The sequence below is a fragment of the Pelecanus crispus genome, chromosome 1, assembly GCF_030463565.1.
Source record: "Pelecanus crispus isolate bPelCri1 chromosome 1, bPelCri1.pri, whole genome shotgun sequence".
NCBI classification, from domain to species: domain Eukaryota; kingdom Metazoa; phylum Chordata; class Aves; order Pelecaniformes; family Pelecanidae; genus Pelecanus; species Pelecanus crispus.
This window is the reverse complement of record NC_134643.1, coordinates 141,178,433-141,201,322: the sequence shown is the minus strand read 5'-3', so window position 1 is coordinate 141,201,322 and position 22,890 is coordinate 141,178,433. Positions and strand designations below refer to the sequence as shown.

Genomic DNA, 22,890 nt, shown 5'->3' with positions numbered 1-22,890 from the left:
ACATCTTCTGGCAATTTTAATGGATATCATTTGAGGTCTTCTCATTTGCTCTGCTCATGAACAAAAGCTTTGTAATGGAGGTTCGAGTGTATGTGTTATCAGCAAAAGGTTCTCTCCAGGGAAATTAAGTGAAAGGACGTTTTTCTTGTCTTCGTGTTTGACATTGAGGAGTAGTGACGAGATAAGGTAGGCACAGGAGTCTTTCAAAAACCCACCAGACAGCAATGGCACCATTTCATAAGGACGTGAACCGTTCATCATCTGCTACAAAGACTCCATTAATGTGGCCTGCTTTTAGATCCAGAGTTTCACAAGGAATCCCGTTTTCTACTGTTACTGTCACTTCGCCTTTCTCTTCTAAATTTTCTCTCTCTGTCGACTCTTTATTCTTTCTAAAAACAAGAAAGAGAAAATCATCTTATTCTGTTGACCTACAGCACTCCACCACGATTCTACAGACAGAAAACTGCACATTTAGTCAGAAGTTTATCATAGGTTATGTCTGAAAGGCATAATCTGGTGCACCTCTTTTGCTGTTGTAAATGTACCATAGAAGGTGGGAGGCCCACAGATTGGAAACCCTGATTTAGTGGTTTGAGGTCAGGATTGGGAATCAGGAAACCTAGAGTAAACATGTAGTAAATATGTTATAAATATTACTTCAGCTCCTTGTTCTGTAAGATGATTGGAGGGTGCAGAAGGAAATGTTGGTACAAAACAAAAATGGAAAAAAATCTCTAAATCTGTTTTTGCTTTATGTCAGGAAGGACTGCACTAACCATCTAGTCTGACCCTGTTATGTATGTCATAGATTTCACCCCATGATGTGGACAAATTAAAACATACTTTTTAGAAACAGATCAGCTTTAGACTACAGCCTCCAATGATGGAGACTTGATTGCCCTCACACTCCTTGATGATCTTCTCTAGAAGTTAGGTACCCTTAATGCTGCAAACCTGTATTTTTAGTTCAAACTTCATTAACAGCCACCTTCCTACCCAGTATTTTATACTTTTGTTTTCTAGATCATGCATGGCTTTCACTTTTCCAGGCTCTAGTTCTCACCAAAAGCATACTAAAATAGTTGCTGAATAAAATTATTTAAGAATACAACCATGAGAAGATGTAATACAGAAATATCAGTCAACGTGTCACGATGTTCCTTTAATTCCAGATTTATTCTGACCTTGAGATCTACTAGTTCATAGTTGAAAAACCTGCTGTACTTTACAGCCTGCAGCATCAGCGGTTTCAGAGGATAAGAAACTCAAAGGTCAGCTCCACTGCTTCTCCCTATCCCACAACATGTACTGTAACAATCTGACTCAGGACAATCACAACAACCTGACTCAGTGTAACTGCTAATAACAGCGATATTAACAACAATAAAATTTTATTGGCCTTTGGGAGATTCTTGGCATTACAGACTTACTAAAAATAAATGGGGGGGCAGTAGTGGAAACCTCTGACCTCTGGCCACTGTATCTGCTCTTACAACATTTAAAAGGAGTGTTCTTTAATACAAGAACTGTAGGGGCAGAACATAAAAGAAGATACTAAAGAGCAGATTTAAAAGAAATGAGAGGAGTAGGAGATGTGTGGAACTTGTTGCCATAGGAATTCAGAGAAGCCAAAAATTTCTATGAGTCCAAGGGGAGACTCAACAAGTTAAGGGAAGAGAAAACATTGTCGGTTACCTAATACAGGAAGACCAAATCCAGCTCATGAAGGCCCCCAGCTGCAAATTAGATGCTGGGAGAGTAATAGAAGGAAGCATTGAGTGCCCTTACTCTGTTTTCACTCTTCTCAGGGCAAATGTTTATGGCTTCTGCCACAGATGGGATTTTGGGGGTAGGGGTGGACTTCAGTCAAGCCCAGCATAGACAGTAGAGGATGGTCCTGCCCTGGGTATGTGCCAAATCTACTATTGGAGATGGAGGTGTCCTGTTGCTGTCATGACAGGAGAACAAACATAAGACTGGGAGACAGTGTGTCTGATCCAGCTCACCGTAGAGTCAAGGACGACAATCACATGGAGCTTTTCAAGCTGCAGGCAGCTGCGGCTTGGAATTTTACATGTTGGCAGTGATACACAGTGAAGACCTAATTAAGAAAATCTTCCAGTTCAAGAAATGACACATGAGTCTAACTCATTACTGAAACTCCATTACAGGCCAATCATGTGCTTCCCTGCCACCCTGAGTATGAACAGCACAGCACGTGCTTTTGGGCTTAATTGAACCAAGGTATTTAACTGGTACTTTAAAGGCCCATAAAGACAAAATGCCAGATTTATGAGAAGTCAACATCGTCCTTGGGGCCAGATTTCCAACACAGCTTACTAGGCAACAGAGCTGCCATTATGTCAGCTCTGGACAGGTTTCCAAGAAAACTCATTACTGGACGTGCTGAAGTCTTTGCCAACCTGGTCACATACTTTGGTGCCTGAAAAAGAGATGAGCACTTTCAAAATTCTGTTCTCTGATGTCTGGCTCCTCTTTTGAGAAGCCAAATAGCCCAGACCATCCCTTTTACCTCTCCAGTCTTTGCAACAGTAGGTAGAAGAAATATATACTTGGTTTACCTTCTCTCTCACTCCCCTGCCCCCTGCCTGCAGATGCCATTGATGTGAAAGGAGGGTTACAGTTCAATCACAGATGAATCTGCTCTGAGGAAAAGTTATACGTAAAGGCAGAGTAGGGAAACAGAGGGAGAAGCGATAAGGAGCAAAACAACTAAAAGGACAACAAAAGCATGAGACAGAAAGGATGCCAAGTGACCATAGGCAGGCAGCAACAAGCCATATTACTGGTGGTATGATGATAAGAGCATGTAGTTTACACCATATTGAGGGGAATTCCTCAAGCTCAGCTGAGTTATTTTGGACACAGAAATGCTGTCTTTCAGCCTGATATAAAGCATTAATTATTATTTTAGCTAGCAAAAATATAGCTATTTAGCATAATTTATGTATGTTACACTTACCTGAAATGTTCAAAGACCCCCTTTGAGTTAGGTGCTACACAGACACACAGAGCCATGCTACTACACGGAGGGCAGGTATGGCTTCAGGTAGCAACATTATTCTTCAGTTTTACAGAAGAGGTTGCTTACCTTCAGGGGATAAAATAACTCAGCCCATATCACATGGAAGGTTGCAACAGGGCTTAAACTATCCACAGGTCTCCAGTACCTGCCCAGACTCTTTCCCCAACAGCATCTCTCATCTATTGTTTGTTGAATTTTGTTTTTTGAAAACAGAAAGGGGTTTCACAAATTCATGCAACTCTTCTGAATGCAAAGTATAACTGACGGGATTCTGACTACATTCCTGAGGGTTCTCTATGACACCCACTTATCCTTCACAAAAACTGTTGTTTTTCTGAGGTCTTTTAATGTTGTTCTTCAAGGTGATGAGGAGGCAGAAAGGAAAAGTCTCTGCAACACACCACTTTTCATATAAGAATACCTTGATCTGATATCTTTGGTGATAGAGTCTACCATACATCCAGTAATTCTAACATCATCTAGTTATCAGCAGAAATTTACCCTTTTTCAGTTCTTCTGCTGTTCCTGTACAACTCTGTTGCTGAAGTCATAATTTTGTGTTAACCTAACATCCGTGGCAGCCTAAATCATGGCAGACGCTGAACATCTATGGCAGAATCTCAGCTCAGCTGAGAAATTTCTATTCCTTATGCCCAACTCTGAACCAATGGAGATGGCAGGACCAAAACTCTACCTATTCTCTGGCCTGCTCCAACGTGCTCCCACTAGGGAAGCATGAATAGCCTTCTTTTTTTCACCAGTGCCACCACAGGGCAGAAACTGAGAGGAAAACAGAGTATCTCTCTCCTACCCTGCTGCCAAACAGCAAACACACAGGCTCATGGGGAGATCTGGTCATGAACCTGTGAAGGACTAGGTACTTTGGACTCATCAGGTCATGAATGGTAGGTGAGACCATGCACCGTTCCATTGAGCAGGCCCTCTTCAGCCATACATTAATGATTATTGTGTCCTCTACTGAGGCTTCTCAAACTGCAGCAGCAAATTTTTTTTAGCCCTGCCAGCTTTTGACACTACTGCCCTGGAAGAGGCACAGTCACTGCCAGCCTTCTCCCTCTTGGTAGCTATTTGGGTAGTTTGTGAGAGGAGGCTTACCTATGGCACGCTAAACCTTGAGAACAATGACAGCAAATGTCTTTGTAAAGCTATCATCTCTAGTTAGGTGGCCTCCAGGATCATATTCTTACACTCCCTATTTCCTCATTACACCCCAGCATTACTAAGGTGTTTATACTTAAAAATTTTAACCCCTTTCCTTGGAAAAGGACCCATGGGTTATCTTTACCTATGGAGGGAGCGGGGGCACAGCTATAATTTCTCTGAGGCTGATCTGAAAAGCAAAACCAGCCCAGCTGACTTAACTTGCTAATATTCAGTTAAAACAGAAGAAAATCTAAGCTTACTTCTTGTGTTGTTGAATCCCTGAAACAATGAGGAAGACAATTCCAGCCACAATGAGACAAAGAACAACACCAAATATGATAAGCCAGACAGGCGTGGAGGGTTCAACAGGAGGTGATAGGGTTGAGGTTATCTTCAGGAACTGCAGTGTTTTGTCACTCAGCAGGAAGGCGCTGTTGATTCTGTTCCGGTTCATCCTTCATAAAAACAGAAAGAACATCACAACTCTTTATAAAGGTATTTTATAAGTTAAAAGGATAGAACAAAAAAAGAAATTTTCATGTATGTGTTGCAAGTCTGGCAGGGATGAAATTTGATCCAGCATGACGTTGGTAGTATTACACAGCCCTTCACTTAACATAGACCCTGTCAGTAATCCATAGACACCCACACACTTAGAAGGTTTTGAACACCAGACTTCTACATGTATTTACCTGAAAAACTGGGAAATACAGATGAGACCTGAAGTACAGTATTATTACTTGTTTCTGGTTTGGACCATGTGCTGAAGACATAGCAGGTTGTAGTCTGTAAGGGTGGCTCCGTTGTCTTGCTCACACAGCATTCAAGATTAGCATGGGAGTGGCAGAATTACCCTGCAACACTCAGAGGATTTACTTACCGGTGCCCCTTCGTTCTTCAAACTGAACCTAACATCTGCTCTTGTTGCTGTACATTTTCTTAGGTCCATGAGGCACAGAATATGATTTGGTCCAGAAGAATCCCTATTGCCAACATACCCTTCTTCCCTGAGGGACGCAGCTAAAGCGATTTGTACTTCACACATTTTTTCCATTATGAGAAACTAAGTCTGAGAAACACACTTTTTCATATGAGTAGTACAGCTGCTACCCTTTAATGGATATCTTCACCCACAATCATTACTTCCAAGCATTTGCAGGTATTTCTGGATCTGAATCTAAGCAGCCTTAAAAGGTTTTAGCAGTATCTTTCATTAGCTTTTTCAAAATGTTAGAAATTTTTGAGAAAATGTATTACATTTATTGGTCCTGAGAGATTCTTTCTGATTGCAGTTGTATGATTTACAGCAGCTCTTTCTTGTATACAATTCAATTGATTTACCATAGAGCAACTATCTCCTAAGAACAGATATATAGGAAATACAGGTAAGATTTTGCAAATTTCTTTTCTTGGAAATCATAATGTTTGCCTACGCCTTAAATGGGAAGTTCTTAGCCTTAATGGAAAGCTAGCATTCCTGAAGAGGACTGAAAGCCATGGCATATTATAAGACTCATAATACGGTAAGCCGTTTTTGATTTAGAAAAGATTTTCATCCTTATTGATATAAAAGAGTCATTGTGAACAGCTGAAATAAACATTGTCCACCCTCATCTAACTGGCTGGAGTTACAGAATTATGTGCTGAAACACATGCAGGTAACTACAGGTGCATTTTGTATTCATATATGCAAAAATGTATCTTGTGTATACTTATGCAAGATCTTGGGACTCATTCAGAGCTCTGAGAAGGTTTGCCTTCCTCTTTATTCTTAGTTTGTAGAGAACCTCATACAATAAAATCCTGGTCCATTGACAGCATTCTTATATGCTACCGTAGTATGAAGAATTAGAATAATGATTTAGTATGGAAGCCTGCAATCAGAAGCAACTGAATAAGAAGTATTGTAGTTTGATAGACCATTTTATTTCTTGTTTCTAAGTTAGGTAGGAATTAAAACTTTTCATAAATAGCATATTCTTCTTTATCAGGTGACAGACAACAGTTAAAAACCAAACATACTATAATAGCATCCAATTTCTGTGGCAAACAGGGCACATAAAAAAATAAATCAGCTTATGCTACTGAACGTATCAAAGAATAACAGAAATGCAAAAACCCTGCATTCCAGCACTCTCACAGAGAGCTTCAGTGAATAAATAATCTCCTTCCTCCACTAATGCTATGAAGCTATTGTTTGGTGTCTCTGTAGGAAATAGTTTAATCTGCTCATAAGCTTAAAAGTTAATCTTTCCAAAAGAGCGCATACTCATTCATCAGGAATTAGGCATTACACCTCCATAGAGATAACAAGAATTTTCAAGACAAAGTACAGAATGTCTAAAAACAAAGAGGTCTGTTTTCCGCTCCATGCTTGAGAAATGTACGAGTTATGCTGCTTGTGGGAGTCATCGCCATAAACCCCTTATGTAGGTTTGGTGGACCACTGAAGTCAGATTACCTATTTTTTCTTCTTCCCTCTTCAGCTCCACACTCGTGCTTTTATTGGCTACAGAATGTGGTATTTAGTAGAAAGCAAACTGACTTGTACTGCATGGTACTTTGTAAAAGCAATGCTCAGCTATGATAGTGACCGGCATTCTATAAAGAGCTGGTATGAAAGGAATGTGAGCATAAAATTGTTTAAGCCAAGCTGGGACACAGCCAGCTCTGCTCATGAAGAGTTCACACGAGCTCTTCTCATGTGAAAGCTGACTTCTAAAGTAAGTCAGATGAACTGTACTTGAGCAGGTCTGAAAGGGAGCCTGTGGTCATTAGTCCAGGTGTAGATGTGCATGTGGCATGCAATGAAAGTTAAATGATATAAATCCCACCCAGAAAGTGTGCAATTCCATCATCTGAGGAAGAAGGCGCTCTCGCTGGGAAATGTAGCAGCAGGAGGAGAGCAGCGTACGTGCCACACACTGGACAGCAAATTACAGGTAGGTCTCTGGAAAGGGACTAGATTTCATCTGAGGCTCCAGCATTAAGAGAGACTCATTCCAAAGTTATAATTCCAAGGCTCATATGCTTTGCATTCTGTGGGACTGCTAAAAATCCTTCTAATCTTACATGCATGAAAGAGTACTAACCTCCTGGTGTTTTAACTACTTTAACGACTAGTTTGTTCTTAAAGAGGCACACTGCTCATTCATACAAGGCCCAGGAAAGAAAGCTTCCCCAGTCAGCAAGGAAAAATGGGCTGCAGAAGCAGTGACTGTACCTGATGGCTTCCTCTACCTCACTTCCAGGAACAGTTGTCACATTTTTGGAAGAATCTGTGACCACAAACCAAAATGACACCCGATCTGTCACATTGCAGAGCAGCACATTGGAAATTCTGTGGATGGTTAAAATAAAAATCATCATTAAAGAAGCATGGAAGGAATTATTGAAATATTTCAGATTTTCTTAAAATATTGCTTTCATCTAGAGTGGGAAAAAATTCTTACATTTCGAAAAGGTAACAACAGTTAATGCCCAAGGAAGACATATCACTCAGCATTTCCCACTTCCCCATATGACTCTCAAAAATTCAAGCTTATTGAGACCAAACTTGAGTCTTCAAACAAATTTCTGAATCTATTACAAACTTGCCTGGTCTTGAACATACATTTACCATAATAAAATGGAAAACCACATATTTGCATCTTAATCAGCAGGACTGTACAAAGGCCATATATAATGGAGCAAATGCATTGAGGGACTGAAAATTTACTTTTTGACAGCTAATACCACAGGAGCCAGGCATGGGGGATTGCCCACACGATTTTCAAGGGAGTGCAGTCCTTCTACACAATACATGTGTTGGAGGGAAGAGTAATGAAATTAGTGTTACTCTTTTTGACATCTTTCTGCACAGAGTCAGGCACAGAGCCAGCCTGGCCTTGGTTCACCTTTGCAGAAGGTCTACCTGGCCACAAACACAACACAGCCACCCTGTCTTGGCAGACCCCTGGGATGATCAGTCTTCAGATACTACCTGCTGTTCTGGAGAAGGAAACCCTGCGGTGAGCCAGTGAAGAAGAATGCAGCCCCTCTTTTAATTAACTGCAGTGATGTTTGTAATGCCTATTACTAACTACTATAATTGGTCGTAAGGTTTGGCCTGTCCATCATCAAAATGCAAGTTTTAACATTTCCTTTCCAGCCTGTGCTCTTGCTCAGGGTGACAAATCCCCCAGCTGCAATCTCCCCTGCCACAGAGCTCTGTTTTGCAGTGCCATCTGCTGGCTAATTACAACGAAATTAAATGACCTCTGCAGTGGCCTGAGGAGCAGGAAGCATGAGGTGGAAGGAATGTACGGGAGCCATGATGAATGTGTAGTCTCCATCCAAAAAAGAACGAGTTCGCTTTTAGGGCAGGACAGGCATTGGCTTGATCATAGTAGTCCATTATGGATATTTTGCAGAAATATTTTACTTACTGCAGAAAGCTTGTTTGGGTGGTGTTTTGGGTGCCTTGGGTAGTGCAACCTTTTGTTTTACAGAGAAGGTATATATTCCATAGAAATATGCAATAAAATGGAAAGCAATGCTTTTGCAGAGCTGAAATACCCACTTTTACCTCTCTGGAACAATGTCAATTTTGCAAATACAGAGAATTTTTATGGATAAAAGAGGAAAGCCATCCTCTGGAATTTGAAAAAATGTTCACATCAGTTTGCTGGCAAGTCAGAAGATGGAAGCAGATTTATTCCTCCCAAAACAAAAGCAAAGCACAAAATTTACAGGAGAGGGAAAAAAAGAGTCTACTTCTGGCTGGTGGCTGACAAACTTTTGCTGACTTCACGGAGTATCTAAAATTGTATCTGCAGAAGTTTTCCATCAGGAGTATTTATAACAGTAGGACCTAAAGCTTCATGTTACTGCACTTCTTAAAGCTGGAATTTCTGTGGCGCAGTCAAAAACTGATCCAGGTAGAAAATCAGGGTTCATGTTGCCCTACAGATGTTCTTGAAATGGCGTGAGTGAGGAAAGTCTGATCCCCAAAGAGAAAGATAAATTTGGTAGATAAAGACCAGCAGAACACCCTGACTTTCTCATTCTCATTCAGAGACTCACAGAGACTCTTCAACCTGGGGTATTCCCTACAGTGCCAAGGCTGTCAGCATGCGATAGGGCAGTTGGTCATCATTAGGGACAGGATCTCTCTTTCCCTCTACAACAAACAGCATTGAATCAATTGAGCAGCAAGGCTTACACCAGGATACGTAAATTTTGCCTCCTTTCTGCTCCCTGTTGTGTCTAAAATCCTTGCTCAATTATAATCATCCAAAACCTGGCTTCACTGCCACCACTTTTTCATCAGTGGAATCTGAATGCTGTAAATTCTTCCAGGCTTCAAAGAGAGTAATACTGCTCATGAGAAGTTCCAAGGGGATTGAGTAAATACCCAAACAGACTGCTTCAACAAGCACCAATGTGGCAATTTCTTTGCAGCAGGTATGCCTTTTTTTCCCCTGTGCTATTTGCATGCAGGTTTGATTCACAGCATGCAGAAGCATTACAAAACTATGTCGTTACACTGTTTAGATTTGAGAAACCTGACTTTTCCATGCACTGCGGTAAAGTGTGTTTGTAAACATATATGTGGACATCTTTTTATTTCCTTAGCAGGTGATAGACTTGTCATGGGGATTATAGGAGACTGTTATCATCAAAATTACAAGATCCTGGTTCTGCCTTATGGCACCATAGCAAAAGTCCAAAACTGCATTTCCTTTAATAGACACAAGTGAACACCAGTGAGTAGAGTGCAGAAAACCCTGATGGTTCCTTGGCCTGAAACACCATTGTTGTTCCTTATGGACATTCAAAGGATTATTTAGGGGTAAGAAAGAGCTGCCAGAGACTCAAAGGGAGCTGGGTGCCTACAGTGGCCATTAGCTTGTGGGAGAACCACAGTCCCCAAGTCCCAAGCACCTACCTCCAGCTCTCCCAAAAGCATCAGGCCACTTCCAACCCAGTGCTGTGCAGCTGTTCCTGTAAAGGGATGTTATTTTCTTCCTTTTTGTGAACAGCAGCCATGAGGTCACCTTGGTGTAACAGCTTTAACTCTAGAAGTTTATTTTGTTGTTCTAAATGGTCACAATATTTTTAGTATCAAAATAGCCTGTCTTAGGAAGATGGGTAATGTTGATTCTATGATGAATTTTTTTGGTCACTTCATGAGGAAAACTGCAGCTTTTTTATCCACAAATGGGTGGAAGATGTACCAAAAGTAGGTTCTGTTACTTGAATGAAAGTAAATGTGATGACTTTCTTTCTGCTCTAAAGATTAACTAGTCTCAGGCCCAAAAGAGATGCATATTATTTCAAATGAGTCACAGATTAGAGAAATCACGGTTACTAACACAGACTATAGACAATAATTTTTTAACACTGAGAGATCAAAGGTTGGCTTACATAGTTCATGAATGTATGTATTGAGAATGACTTGAAAGGCCATATATAGAGCAGGAAATAAAGGGGGTTTATTTCTCCATTGAGAAAGAATTTATTTTATCTGTATTAATAATTACTGAGTAATTTGATGGATTGTGTCTTTCTTCTGTTTCAGACAAACTTGAAAATTTGACAAGCCTTTCAAACATTAAACACAGCTCCATGCTTTATTAAATTTTAGTTTAGAAATTAACTTTAGAGAACTCGAGATGTAATGTGCAACCCTGTCCACTCTGCGTTGGGTCCCTCGGTGGTTACACGAGGGCAACAACAGCATCAACTGTTGTTTCCAGCAGCACATTCAAATGCTTGTCATTAGAGGCTGGCTTTTATCCAGCTTCAGAAGCCTAACAAAAGGTGACTTTGAATCTCAAAAATGATGGGACAGACTGCAACAATGGTTATGCTGATCCATCAGACAAACTGTTTTGGGGCCTGATCCAGCTTGCTGAAGTTAATGGCATTTGGTCTCCAGTGGGAGTTAGCGCGGCTGTGAGTTACTGCAGGGCTGTGGGTGTGTTAGAAATTAATGGGATGTTAAAGGGGAGGTTTGTCACATCCTGGTTATGGCCCTGTGCAGAATTTATACCCTGGCAGAACCAGTATTTGGTTATGTAAAATACTGGTGAATTTTTCATAAGTCTTCATTTTGACAAAAATCTTTAATTAACCAGATGCAAAATTTGGGTAAATTTAGATGCTACCAGAATGCAGTCACAAGCAATTAGTTTGTTCTTTTATGACAGAATAATTGATCATTGATCTTTTACAGCTCCTGAAGAAAAACTGCTGGCATTTATCTGTAAAGGCTCCTGTAGTGTAATGTCATTTATTTGCCACAACTGCCTCCCTCTTCACCACACCGCAAGCCCCTGCCACTATCCTTACCAGATATGCGGGAATGCCGTTCCTGTGTGCACGGCATGCTGCTGTACCCTCTGGGATGCTGAGTGCTCCCACACCTCCATACCCACTGCAGAGGGGATGGAGATGGACCGCACTCCTTCCTCTATACCCAGTTCCTTCCAGCTGACAGCCACACGGGTGGGGCAAGGAGTGCATTATTTCCAGGACTTCTAACAGGGTGGAGGCTTTCATAGCTTTCCTGCTCCCATGTAACAGGCAGGTTATTTGGGGTGTATTGGGACGTTCATCTAGCTCTCCATCACTGAACAGGGACTCAGAGGTCCCTTGGGATTTGGGAGAGATCTACAGATAGGGAAGTCCTCGGCCTGTTGCCTAGTAAGTTGTACCAGATGTCAAAGCTGCACAGCTGTCCTTCGGTTGACATGCTGTCTACACATGACCCCAAAGGTATCTAGAAGGCCTAGAAGGTTATCAGTTATACCTCCAAGGTACACCCCAACAAGTTATACCCCATGAGGAAGTCTACCATCTTAAAAAGAGGTAAAGGTGCCCACACCTAGCTGTTTCCAAATATTATACCGACTTCTCCTCTGACAAACATAGTAGCAGAAAATTATTGATGTGTGCAACTCCACCTCCAAACTGGAGTAACACTGACATTATCGTACTTGCCGATAGGAAAAATTGTCTTGGTAGGAAACTGAATTAAGTGAGCATAAATTCTGTCATTTCCCAGAGTGGAGAGAGATAACTCCTTTCACACTGATTTGACATTTTTCCCATTCCTGCACCAAGCTTTCTAATATTAGTTGAGTCTGCAGAGATCCATGGTGCTTGAGGAGGAAGATGATCACTGGCTTCTGACACAGGGTTTTTGCTATGTGAAAGGACCATGACTTTGAAGCAAAAAAGGACCTGGGACTAAAATAAGTATACAAAAGCGATTCTTTATGGATAAGATACTGGATGAAAACTCTGCTAATTTGAAAACCTGAGAAAAAGCCCTGAATAATCACCTTTAATTAGCTTGTATCTTGAACTCATTTTTTTACGTGTCATTTTAATTGGGTGCAGTAGCGTACTTGGCTGGTTTTGTTAAGCTTGGTGTAATGGCTCTCTTGCCTAAAGGAGACAACTTCTGAGGTATAAAAATGAAACAGCAAGGAACCAAACACTCCTGTTACATGGAGTGTGGAAAGTGCAGCACAATAATCATCACGTGACTAAAGTTAACTAATATCTTCGCAAATGTGGAATATGCTTCATCTGATGCAATGACAGCCTGAAGCATTTTTTTTAAGTCAATTGAGAACCTTATCCTCATTAGCCTACCAGAACCACAAATCTTTCCTTTAAGATTGAAAAACAATGAAAAAAATAATAGGCCTACAGAAATACACTTACCAGGTTTCTCATTTAAGGAAGGTAAGAACATACTGAAAATACAGCTTGCTAAATGCTCTGTCTAATCTGGTATCTAATTTCGAAAGTAGCAAGGATCAGAAGCCTGAGAAGAATATTCAATACCTCAGGGTAGATTTAATCCCCAAACCAATTAAAGGCTGATCTATGTCTGAACTGCAACATCTGAAACTTCTTGACGCTAGGTAACTCAACCACTGCAGTATTAGGGAAAGATACCCCCAGCAGAACACAGCACTAGCATAGCTATCCACCTTCCAGTTCTCTGAGTCAGCTCATCTTTAGCATACTGCTGAAGCTGTGCTCTAAGAAAATGTGCACCAAAGCTGCTTATTCAAGGATCTGTACTGCATTTCTTGAACTTGCCAATGTGTCCCTTTACCTCCTCCCAGTATGGTCTCCAGAAGGTATCATGTCTCACTGCCAGATTCTGCTAGAGTGAACTGGCACAATCCCACTGAGATCCACAGCTGTGTCACTTCACACACCATGTCGTGGTTTAATCTGGCAGGCAGCTAAACTCCACACAGCTGTTCGCTCATTCCCCCACAGTGGGATGGGGGAGAGAATCAGAAAAAAGCTAAAACTCCTGGGTTGAGATAAAGACAATTTAATAGGACAGAAAAGGAAGGGAAAATAATCATAATGAAAAAAGAATATACAAAACAAGTGATGCACAATGCAATTGCTCACCACCCACTGACCGATGCCCAGCCAGTTCCCCAGCAGCGGCCACACCCCCTGGCCAACTCCCCCCAGGTTTTTTGCTCAGCATGACATCGTATGGTGTGGAACATCCCTTTGGCCACTTTGGGTCAGCTGTCCTGGCTGTGCCCCCTCACAGCTTCTTGTGCACCTCCAGCCTCCTCGCTGGCAGGGCAGTATGGGAAGCTGAAAAGTCCTTGACTTAGTGTAAGCACTGCTCAGAAACAACTAAAACATCAGTGTGTTATCAACATTCTTCTTATCCTAAATCCAAACCACAGCACTATACCAGCTACTAGAAAGAAAATTAACTCTATCCCAGCCAAAACCAGGACACATCAACAGGGATACTGGTCCAAAGATTGAACATTGCTTAAGACAGAGAGAGTGTGATGTTTAACGTGTATCTGGGTGTCAAAGAAATATACTGGAACTGTCTGGTTTTAGACGCTGTATATAATGATTTCTACAGTTCAGTACAGCAGAGAATGCGCCACGACATGAAGCATTGTTAATATGTATAAGGCAAATCAGAGTAGATGCTTACTGAGTTGTGGTCTTGCTGGAATATCTTCTCATTGCAAAAGCCACCATTGCTTTGAAGAGATACTCTTCATTAGCATCCCACACATACTGTAAAGGAAGATGGAAAATAATCAGTTTCAGCACTAGTGCTGGCAGTACAGAGAGGAAAAAGTCACCAAATTTGAAATGCTATATTGATCAAGAAAATGAATACATTCTCTGGTTGTGCTATGAAAATAAATTCCTGCCCATTATTTAGTGTGCACAAAGGACTTTTTCTAATGGCTGTTATAAAGCACAATATAAAGTGCAAAGAATGTTTGCAAAAACTGAATGAATTGAATATTTCTGAAACCTGACCAAATGGTAGATGTAAAATTTCTTGTACCAAAGACTAGGCATGTTACTAGAATTGTCCCCACGCAGCTGCACCCACGGCCTTGCCTCTTTTGCTGGATAAACCCTGTTAAAGTAGAAGGTTTAAATCTACTCTCAAAGACCATTTGGCTCTGCCCAAAAATAAAAAAAAGCTAATGTTGAAGGCAGTCTTTGGGAGTTGGATGTCAGGACACCAGGAAATAAAATGAGATGATGGCCTTATTGCTGCACGGCATCCTTGCAACAAGGAGACAGACTCAACTATAGTACAAATTACTACATTGCACGTGAGACGAAAGAAAGAAAATAGCTAAGAAGTAAAATAAAGGCTCCAAAAACTCTGTTGTCTTGATGAAAAATCATGCTTCTGTAATTTCAGTTTTCTGAGATAGCTTCACTAGGTTCCTCTGGGCTTTCATTCACATATGCAATTCTAATGATCTGTTAGAACTGCACCTATTACATTTTTATAAAAAGAGCCATGACTGAGGCATACTGATTGAATTTCCCCTTTCAGCAGATTACAAAGATTAATAGTTTCTTGGAATTATATTAATGGAGGTTAGAGGCAGCTTTCTTCAGTCAATCAGAACACAAATCTAATCTTTAACTTTCAGCATTAAAAAAATCTGCACTGTAATCATCCAAACCAGAAACCCAATGGTGTGGATACTTAACCCTGTTGACAACATCAAAAAAGCAGTAGCGTAAACAGCGTTGAAAATGCCAAATTTTAATTCTGGTTTTTAAATTCTGATTTTGGATGCATGGACCTGCAACCTCTCTGCAGAAAGAAGGAATCCAAATTCCAGGCATCAGCTCTCATTTTGCTCTGACATCCTGTGGACAGGGAACCTCATCAGGGAAGGAGGCAGTCCTTTAAGGGGCAGAAAGTCATACTGATCATATTTATCATCCCTAAACAAATGATGAGTTCTGAAATGAGCTCTCTGAGATGTGGCAGGACAGGGACAACAAAGCTGAGCAACAGACAACTTGAGTAGCATTAAAATCCAGATGCAGTGCTGAGAATCTGGGTTCTGACTCACCACTCTTGCCTTGTGAATGAAGGGAGATGTAAGCATGCTGTGATAATGCATGCCAGTCTGGGAACTTAAACTGTGAAAAAAAAAGGAGAGACTCTTTGAAATGAAATTATAAAAGCCTGTATTTTGATCCCGCTGCACTGATGAAAACGTGACAGTAATGATAGCAACTAGTACTAAAAGAAAAAGAGATAATCTAGTAGAGGAATTAATACAGATGGGAGCCATGAAACTATTTATTGTAATTTTAAAGACATCTGTATTTAAACCACAGAGCACAATTTGCAGCACTAGAAGGGAAGATCTTCCCTTTTTTGTGTGTAGTACTATTGACTGAATCCCTACATGCCATCTGCAGTCTTCGAGAACAGGTCCAAAAGGACAGAAAAAAATCAGTTGTTATCCAGTGGATTAAACCAGCTGTAGACATAATTTAATCAGTTGTCTTGAAAATGGATAATGATGAAGCACACTGCATTTCATGCTTACATAGACACAAATGCAATGCAGCGCTACCAAGTATATGTACTTGATATGTTTATGTTTCATGCAGTACATGTATATATGCACAATTTGTCACTATTAAGTATTCAGTTTTCATAAACTGCAGTAGCCTAGAGCTTCTTTAAGTCAGAGTAACAAAAAGGGTATCTCAAAACAGGGAAAATAATTTTTAGTGAGGAACCCCAGCTCCAGCTGAAAGAGTAAGTACTTTAAAAAAAGAGAATAAACAGAAAGCTGCAAGAAACGGTGGAGGAGACGGGCAGAGAAAGCTCTGCAGAAATCAGGGGTCTGCTTGAGTGAGGAGAAGATGCTGCAGACAACCTTCTGGGCAGAAGTGCAAGAAGCGCCAAGAAAACAGTGATCAGACGAAGGTAGAGGAGATGGAGATGGCTGTGGGCTCCATATGAACAAGAACCTCTGTACGTGACTGGACACAGGAATATGCAGGGGGGAGGCAACATAATGAGGAGGAAAAGTATGGCAAGAATACCTTTAAGCTAATAAACTGTATTAACTAAGGACAAGTGGGCACGAATTGCCAGAAGCCAATTTCTTATCATCAGCTTTCTCCAGTCAGAGGGATAGGTGCAAAGAAACCTGAATCACTACTATGGGGCTTTATCAGTTTCATCTTTATCCTCCAGTTGCAAAGGTCTGGACTGCAGCTGATGACTGAGGATGTTGCTTCTGATCTTATGTTCCCATGCAGTGCAGCTACTGATGCACGGTTTGTGCTGCTGTAGAGGAAATGTATTAAGTATCATTTGCAGCCACACACACTATGAACAGAAGTCTGTTATCAATGAAACCTTACATGACGGTATCAGAACTATTAATGTTTACCATCATCTTTGTTCTACAAAGGAACAAAGACCTTGGCTCGGTTGCATTTGCCATCCTTTATACGTTAAGGAGGAGCAGAATTAGAGACAGCTGACTGTGAAAGCCAGTCTTAAGTGCCTGTTAGTGAAAGAGGAGGTTGATGAGATAATGGGTAAAAGATAATGAGCCTAGGTTGTTGATGGGGTGAAATGCTATAGTAGTGCTCTAAGGAAGACAAAATTTAAGCTAGCAGAAGATGATTATAATACTACAAGATTGCCCTGAGCAACCTGATCCAACTTCAGTGTTGACCTGGCTTTGAGCAGCAGGGGACTAGTCCAAGGTCCCTTCCCTCCTGAATGGTTCTCTGTTTTAACTAGACAGCCATTCAGACTGCAGTGCGGCTACAGACACATGAACGCACTTCTGGGTCCCAGTTGGTGGCAAGATACCAGGTGCATGTCAGCCTTTCTCCCCTTCATCCTCTACCCTGGAAACAGCCTGAATACATGGGCCAGAAGGGAAGCGCACCTTCTCCTTCACCTGGCTGCAGCCCCTGAGGTGCCAGCTCCTTGACTCTTATGGTTGAACTGAGTGGTGATGCAGAGTTACATAGACTTCTCAGTGCACATCACTTCTGCTCACTCCCTAGTTGTCTTTGGCCCTTCTGAATTAACTCTCTACCACTCTGCTAACTCCATGAGTAGGAAGCAACTAGTGACTAGCAGCTATTCCAGAAGCCACTCATAAAGTTAACACCATTCTCAGAGAGACTCATAAATCACCCTCCTTCCATTTAGGCTTACAGACACCATGTTTCCTCCCACCGCTTAGCAAACAACGTATCTGTCAAGTACACCCATTATTTGCAATTAAAATGATAACAGCTAAATACTCACTGTATCTTAGCTGCTCTTTCCAGCTCCATTGTGATAAGAACTATATAAATACACTAAGTGGCACTCCCTGCCTCAAAGTACAGCCTGTCTTGTGAACAAATTAAAAAATGGTGTCCTGTCTTTATCAGCCTCACACAAAGTGGGTGGCATGAACTAAACCATGTGGAAAACTACACTAACCTATTTCCTGTGCCCCTGAATATACATTGCAGTTATCCTGCCAGTCCTAGAGCAAAATGCCCACAGTATCAGGGTTTTCTGTTATCACCTAGGTTGAAGTGACTTGGAAATGAATGAAACGGAACTCAGTAGCAGAGCATCATACCAAGATATTCTAAGCTGGCTGTGTCCTACTGTGATACAATGACAGTATTGCTCTTTTCTTTGCTAAAATAAATAAATAAAATAAAAAAGTGTCCCAAATTCTTCAACCAAAATGAATTTCAGTTTCATAGTAGTTTCAGATTTCAGTCATTTGCAAAGAAGATTGCAATGGCTATGAAAAGGAACTACTACCTGTGCGTGTAATAAATTGTTCATTATTTGTGGGTAATTTTGTGAGGTATCACACCACTTTCAGCGTGTTGTTCTAAAATGCTGTTCTAGATTATTCTTAGGGCTTTCACACACTTTGTTATATGAAATAAACTACTATCTATCTACAAAAAACACTAAATGCCTCAGTTATCGCTTTTTTCTTGTAGTATAAAGTAGTTTTAAGATTAATGATTTGTATCATACCCTTTTTGGATGAAAAATAAAAAAAATCACAAATGATCAAACAAAACCCCCTTATTTTACTATAGCTGGAGAAATAAAAAGCACTAAGAAAGAGCATTACTGGGAACTGCAATTTTCATTCTTTGCTACTATTTTGAACCAAGATTAAATCAAAATATTAGCAGTCATCATCAAGAGGAGCTTCAATAATGATTTTGACATTTTCATCCATAGGATTACCCTATTTTTAATAAATTTGTAAGCAAACAAGGCTCGCACTACTGTTTAATTAAAGTCTCTCACCCAAGAGAACTGACTTCAATACAAATTTCCACAGGCAAATACTTTAGCGTGTATCTTGAATGTTTCTTCCCAATTTGCCTGGTTTATGAAGCTACCAGTGGAATTAGGTCCCTGTTAATGTTAGTTTAAATTACCTGATATTTCAGGGTAATTTTAGAATGGCTTCTACGGTCATAGGGAGATCTCTTATCTGCAATCTCTTATAACATGTAACCTACTGCTTTTTGTTTCCCAGGGCTCCTAACATAATCAGACACCAGACTTCCAGTGGAGGTGACTGTCCATGACATTTCATATCCAATTTTATGCTGAGCCCTGTATCACGCTGCAGATTTGCTTTAAGCATTCAAAACTGCAAATGAAGGACTGGGCTCTGCTATATTTCATAGCACTTTAAATCAGGAAGGACCATTCGGTCATCTAATGTCCCAATCTCTTACGTATCACAGACCCTTATTGCTCACACCAGTACTTCTACATTAAGCCCAAGGACTCGAATTAAGCCAAAGCACTTCAGTCCTCATGAGACCAGCCTGTGCACCACAGGCAGAGAAGAAAGGCCACTGTCCGAAGCCCTGCATTAGTAGGGAATTGACGAGATATGCTCTCTACCGATCTGAGAGATCTCTACCGATCTGAGAGGCTGACATAAAGTCCCATTTCACAAAGACCTAACAATCTTTTCCTGCTTCTCTTCCCAGACATGCTTGACTTCTCAATTAGCACTCTCAAGCAGAAGTGCTTTTCGCAAAATACAGACTTAGACTTATGCAGCCCCTCCCATGCATAAAGTGTAAACATCTCTACTGTTTTTCCGGGGGGGGAGAGGGTGGGGGGGAATCGTTGACAGAAAATTGTCTTTATGAAAAGCCAAGCTTCATACGTCTCTTAAAGGATGCCATTTTAAGGAGTGGGCTAGTCAAATGTCAAGAAATGGATGCCTGGATCATGGCTTGAGCAAGCTATTACAATTAAGACTTCAGAACAAATTGCTTGTGCCGTCTTCAGAAATTTACCAGTATATATTACTTCTCTATTTTGGCAGATATTCAGTTAGGAAGAATATGTGAAGATACTTTACTTACTGCATTATCTCCCAAAGCTGTTTTGATACTAAGCCGTACTTTGAAAGCATTCTGCGCATCTGACACAAAGAGAAAAAAGCAAACATATATTGATAGTCAGCCAAAATAGGATTTAAAATCATTTACTTCTCTAGTTATTTCACAAATCACAGCTTCTAAATGTGTCTGAACAGGTCACCTGGTTAGGAGAACAGAAGTTACTAGCATGACAAATGCCGCAGCCCTACAGAGTCTCAGTGAGGTTTACCGTGACCTCTTTAAAATGAGATCAACTTCCGTACTTAATTTGCAAACTGATAAAAGAAGCGAATGCTCAGCCTTTCAATCTTCAAACTGGAGACAACCAGCTAAAATAAAAATCTGAGAAGCTGACAGCTTTGTAGGCATAAACTCATAGCTACATTTATCAGCTCCAAAACTTACCCGGCTTGCAGAGCTCAGCATGAGCAACGGCAACTACAGAGAGAGTAAGCAGCAAAACCCGTAACATCCCGTCAGCATGGAAATGTTGAGGCAAAAAGAAGTGAGTCTCCCCTGTAAAGCACTCTTAAACTTTCTGTGACCCAGGATTAAAGCATCAGCAGCACAAGTGAGCAACCAAGTAAAAGGTTTAATAATTAACCCCCGTTATTTTAGCTAAAACAGGCATTAGAAACAACTGTCTTCTGTTAGTTATTTACTACCTTTCTCTGTAGTAAAGAAAAGGCCATAACAAGTTTTTAATTTTCCTTCTTCCTTTTCAGAGTAATACAAAACTTCACACAGTGCTCCAGGCCAACCTTTTTCCCCCCCAATGCGATGTCAGACAGGCACAAAAGATGTCTGAGGGATGTCGCACCGGAGCAGCTGGCAAATGCGGTGGTGGGACGCCATGCTGTTACCCACAGCAGGTGAATCCGGAGCTTGGCTGCCACCAGATCCCAAAGGAAGCTGCTACCTGGCTTCCCTGGAAAACTGGCTGGCCCCACAGAGGGCCCCTGAGGATAAAGGAAGACTGGGCACCCTTTCCATCCCTCCAAAAGAAATGCGTGGCGAATTCCGAAGCCCCGGACCCACAACCCGGGGCTCCAGATTTGCCCCTCGTTTGCCTTCAAACTCGCAGCACTTCCGAAGGACCAGCCTGGTGGCCCCCGTGCCGTGTCCCCCCATCCCCGCCCCAGCACCACTCCCATATCCTGGCTCAGGAGCTTGTCTGAGCCCGGCAGAACAAACACCTCATTCCACACAAAAAAAAAAAAACCCACATTTGAGGCACTGCTTTGCATGAAAAGAACAGTTATAAAGGTGGAGCACTAGTTTCTTGCTGTTGGAGGATCATTACGGTAGCAACTGGAGTAAAAAGAGGTGCAACAAAAGGACTTCATAGGAAGCTTGTTGAATAAGGACATATTCTTGTTTCATATACATGACATGCTGTGTATACATATACGCACACATGTATGTTATTATTTTAATGATGCACTCTACACTATTAGCCAAATGTTTACTAAGACAAAGAAATAAATGCAGAGAAGAAGAGGAGAAAGAATTCAGAAACTGAAATGTGTCGCAAGTATTTGAACAGTCTTTTCAATCTAGGCAGCAAGACAAGATTATTTTATTCCACTCTGCTGCTGTACTCCCCCTGTAGCCACTCTGATTAATGATTAGTTCCTAAATTGAAGATCCCTTCAAAATTACTTTCAGTTGGTCCTTTAGCACTGAGAAGTGTGTCTTGAGACTGCAAACCCGAAGACCTTCACAAGAATGACTACCAATGAGAAAATTTTACCTAACTGTGGGACTGAATTTATGGAAAACAATAACCAGTATTTAACTATGTAAGAACACTTGGACTTTCAGGTAACGGAGAACTTACTGTTTCACTAATTTAATCTTATTTTTAGAAGCCATTGTCAAAGGACTTGATATCCCACCTTTAAAAGTCATTAAATCAAGCTGATTCCTGGGCATCTGTTTACTCTTGCTAGGCAACCAGCTCTGAGTACAAAACTATTGGATACATTATCTGCTTAACGTTCAGTGTATGCCTATGAAAACAAAAAAATGATGTATTCATTTCTAATAACAGCTTAAATTAACACACTGTATGTACATGCATCAAAAAGAGAGCACGAAAATATGTACGGATGTATGAAAGACTACCAGTTTTCTGTAAAATTCGTAGTTTAAAAAAATCTTAAAAGAATGTGAATGTTATCAGTTTCATGCTAAATTCATGTGCATTGCTTCAATAACGAGCACTTGAACTTGGTTGCACCTTTGGGGAAAATACTGGAGAACATAGGAACAGAGCGGAAATGCCAAGCCTTGTTTCACTGCTGCCAGAAGGCAAATGGAACTGAGCGTCGATACGTGGCATCACCACTTCTCCCCGCTGTGAGCCAGTTCTTGCCCTCAGAATCACATGGAGCCGGTGTCAAAGTACATCGAAGGCACACGACGCCCAGCAGGAACAACCTCAGAGGACATGACTGGATACCCTGATCAGGGCTGCTGACTTCCAGCCAGGATGGCTGATTTTCCCCAATTTGTCTTGCTGGCAAGCAAGCAAGACAAATGATTTTTTCCAGCGGAGAGGGGAGGAGGCCAGGAGAAGCAGCGGTGTGATAAACACCCCAGCTCAGAGCTCACAGGGAGAGCACCGTGCAGTTGATATATACGTGCACAGCAACTTGGATGCATGCCAAATGCATCCAGCTGACTGCCCATGCGCTTATCCGGTTGTACATGCACAGAGCACTGCACATAGGCAACTGATTGCTGCACATCTATAAATCTTTTTCCAAAGCCGGCATGTTTTTTTAAACAAGCCAGGTGGACAAGCAAGCCCAGACCAGGTGTTAGTAGAAAGCTAACTTTTCTTCAAATCAATGGCATTTTTAAATACTGTCTTAAAAAGCACTGTAACTTTTCAGGTTACAAATGGAGTATATCAGCATAATCTAAAAAGA

At 41.1% G+C, this 22,890-nt stretch overlaps 1 protein-coding gene across 1 annotated transcript; it reads right to left on the bottom strand.

Annotated features, from left to right (window-relative positions):
* Nucleotides 1–235: 235 nt before the first annotated feature.
* CLTRN (collectrin, amino acid transport regulator) lies at nucleotides 236–20,426 on the bottom strand. The gene is made up of 6 exons (XM_009480647.2): nucleotides 20,360–20,426; nucleotides 19,937–19,995; nucleotides 14,202–14,287; nucleotides 7,437–7,553; nucleotides 4,474–4,668; nucleotides 236–392 (listed from the first exon to the last, which is right to left on the bottom strand). Exons 1-6 carry the CDS (start codon nucleotides 20,424–20,426, stop codon nucleotides 236–238), a joined length of 681 nt encoding a protein of 226 aa, XP_009478922.1.
* Between the last annotated feature and the right edge of the window lie 2,464 nt (nucleotides 20,427–22,890).

Coding starts and splice junctions, on each gene's coding strand:
- CLTRN (XM_009480647.2), bottom strand. CDS start 20,426: ATGTTACGGGTTTTGCTGCTTACTCTCTCTGTAGTTGCCGTTGCTCAT. Junction 14,288..19,936: donor CAGCTTTGGGAGATAATGCA/GTAAGTAAAGTA, acceptor CTTCCTTTACAG/TATGTGTGGGATGCTAATGA. Junction 393..4,473: donor GGGATTCAACAACACAAGAA/GTAAGCTTAGAT, acceptor TCTTGTTTTTAG/AAAGAATAAAGAGTCGACAG.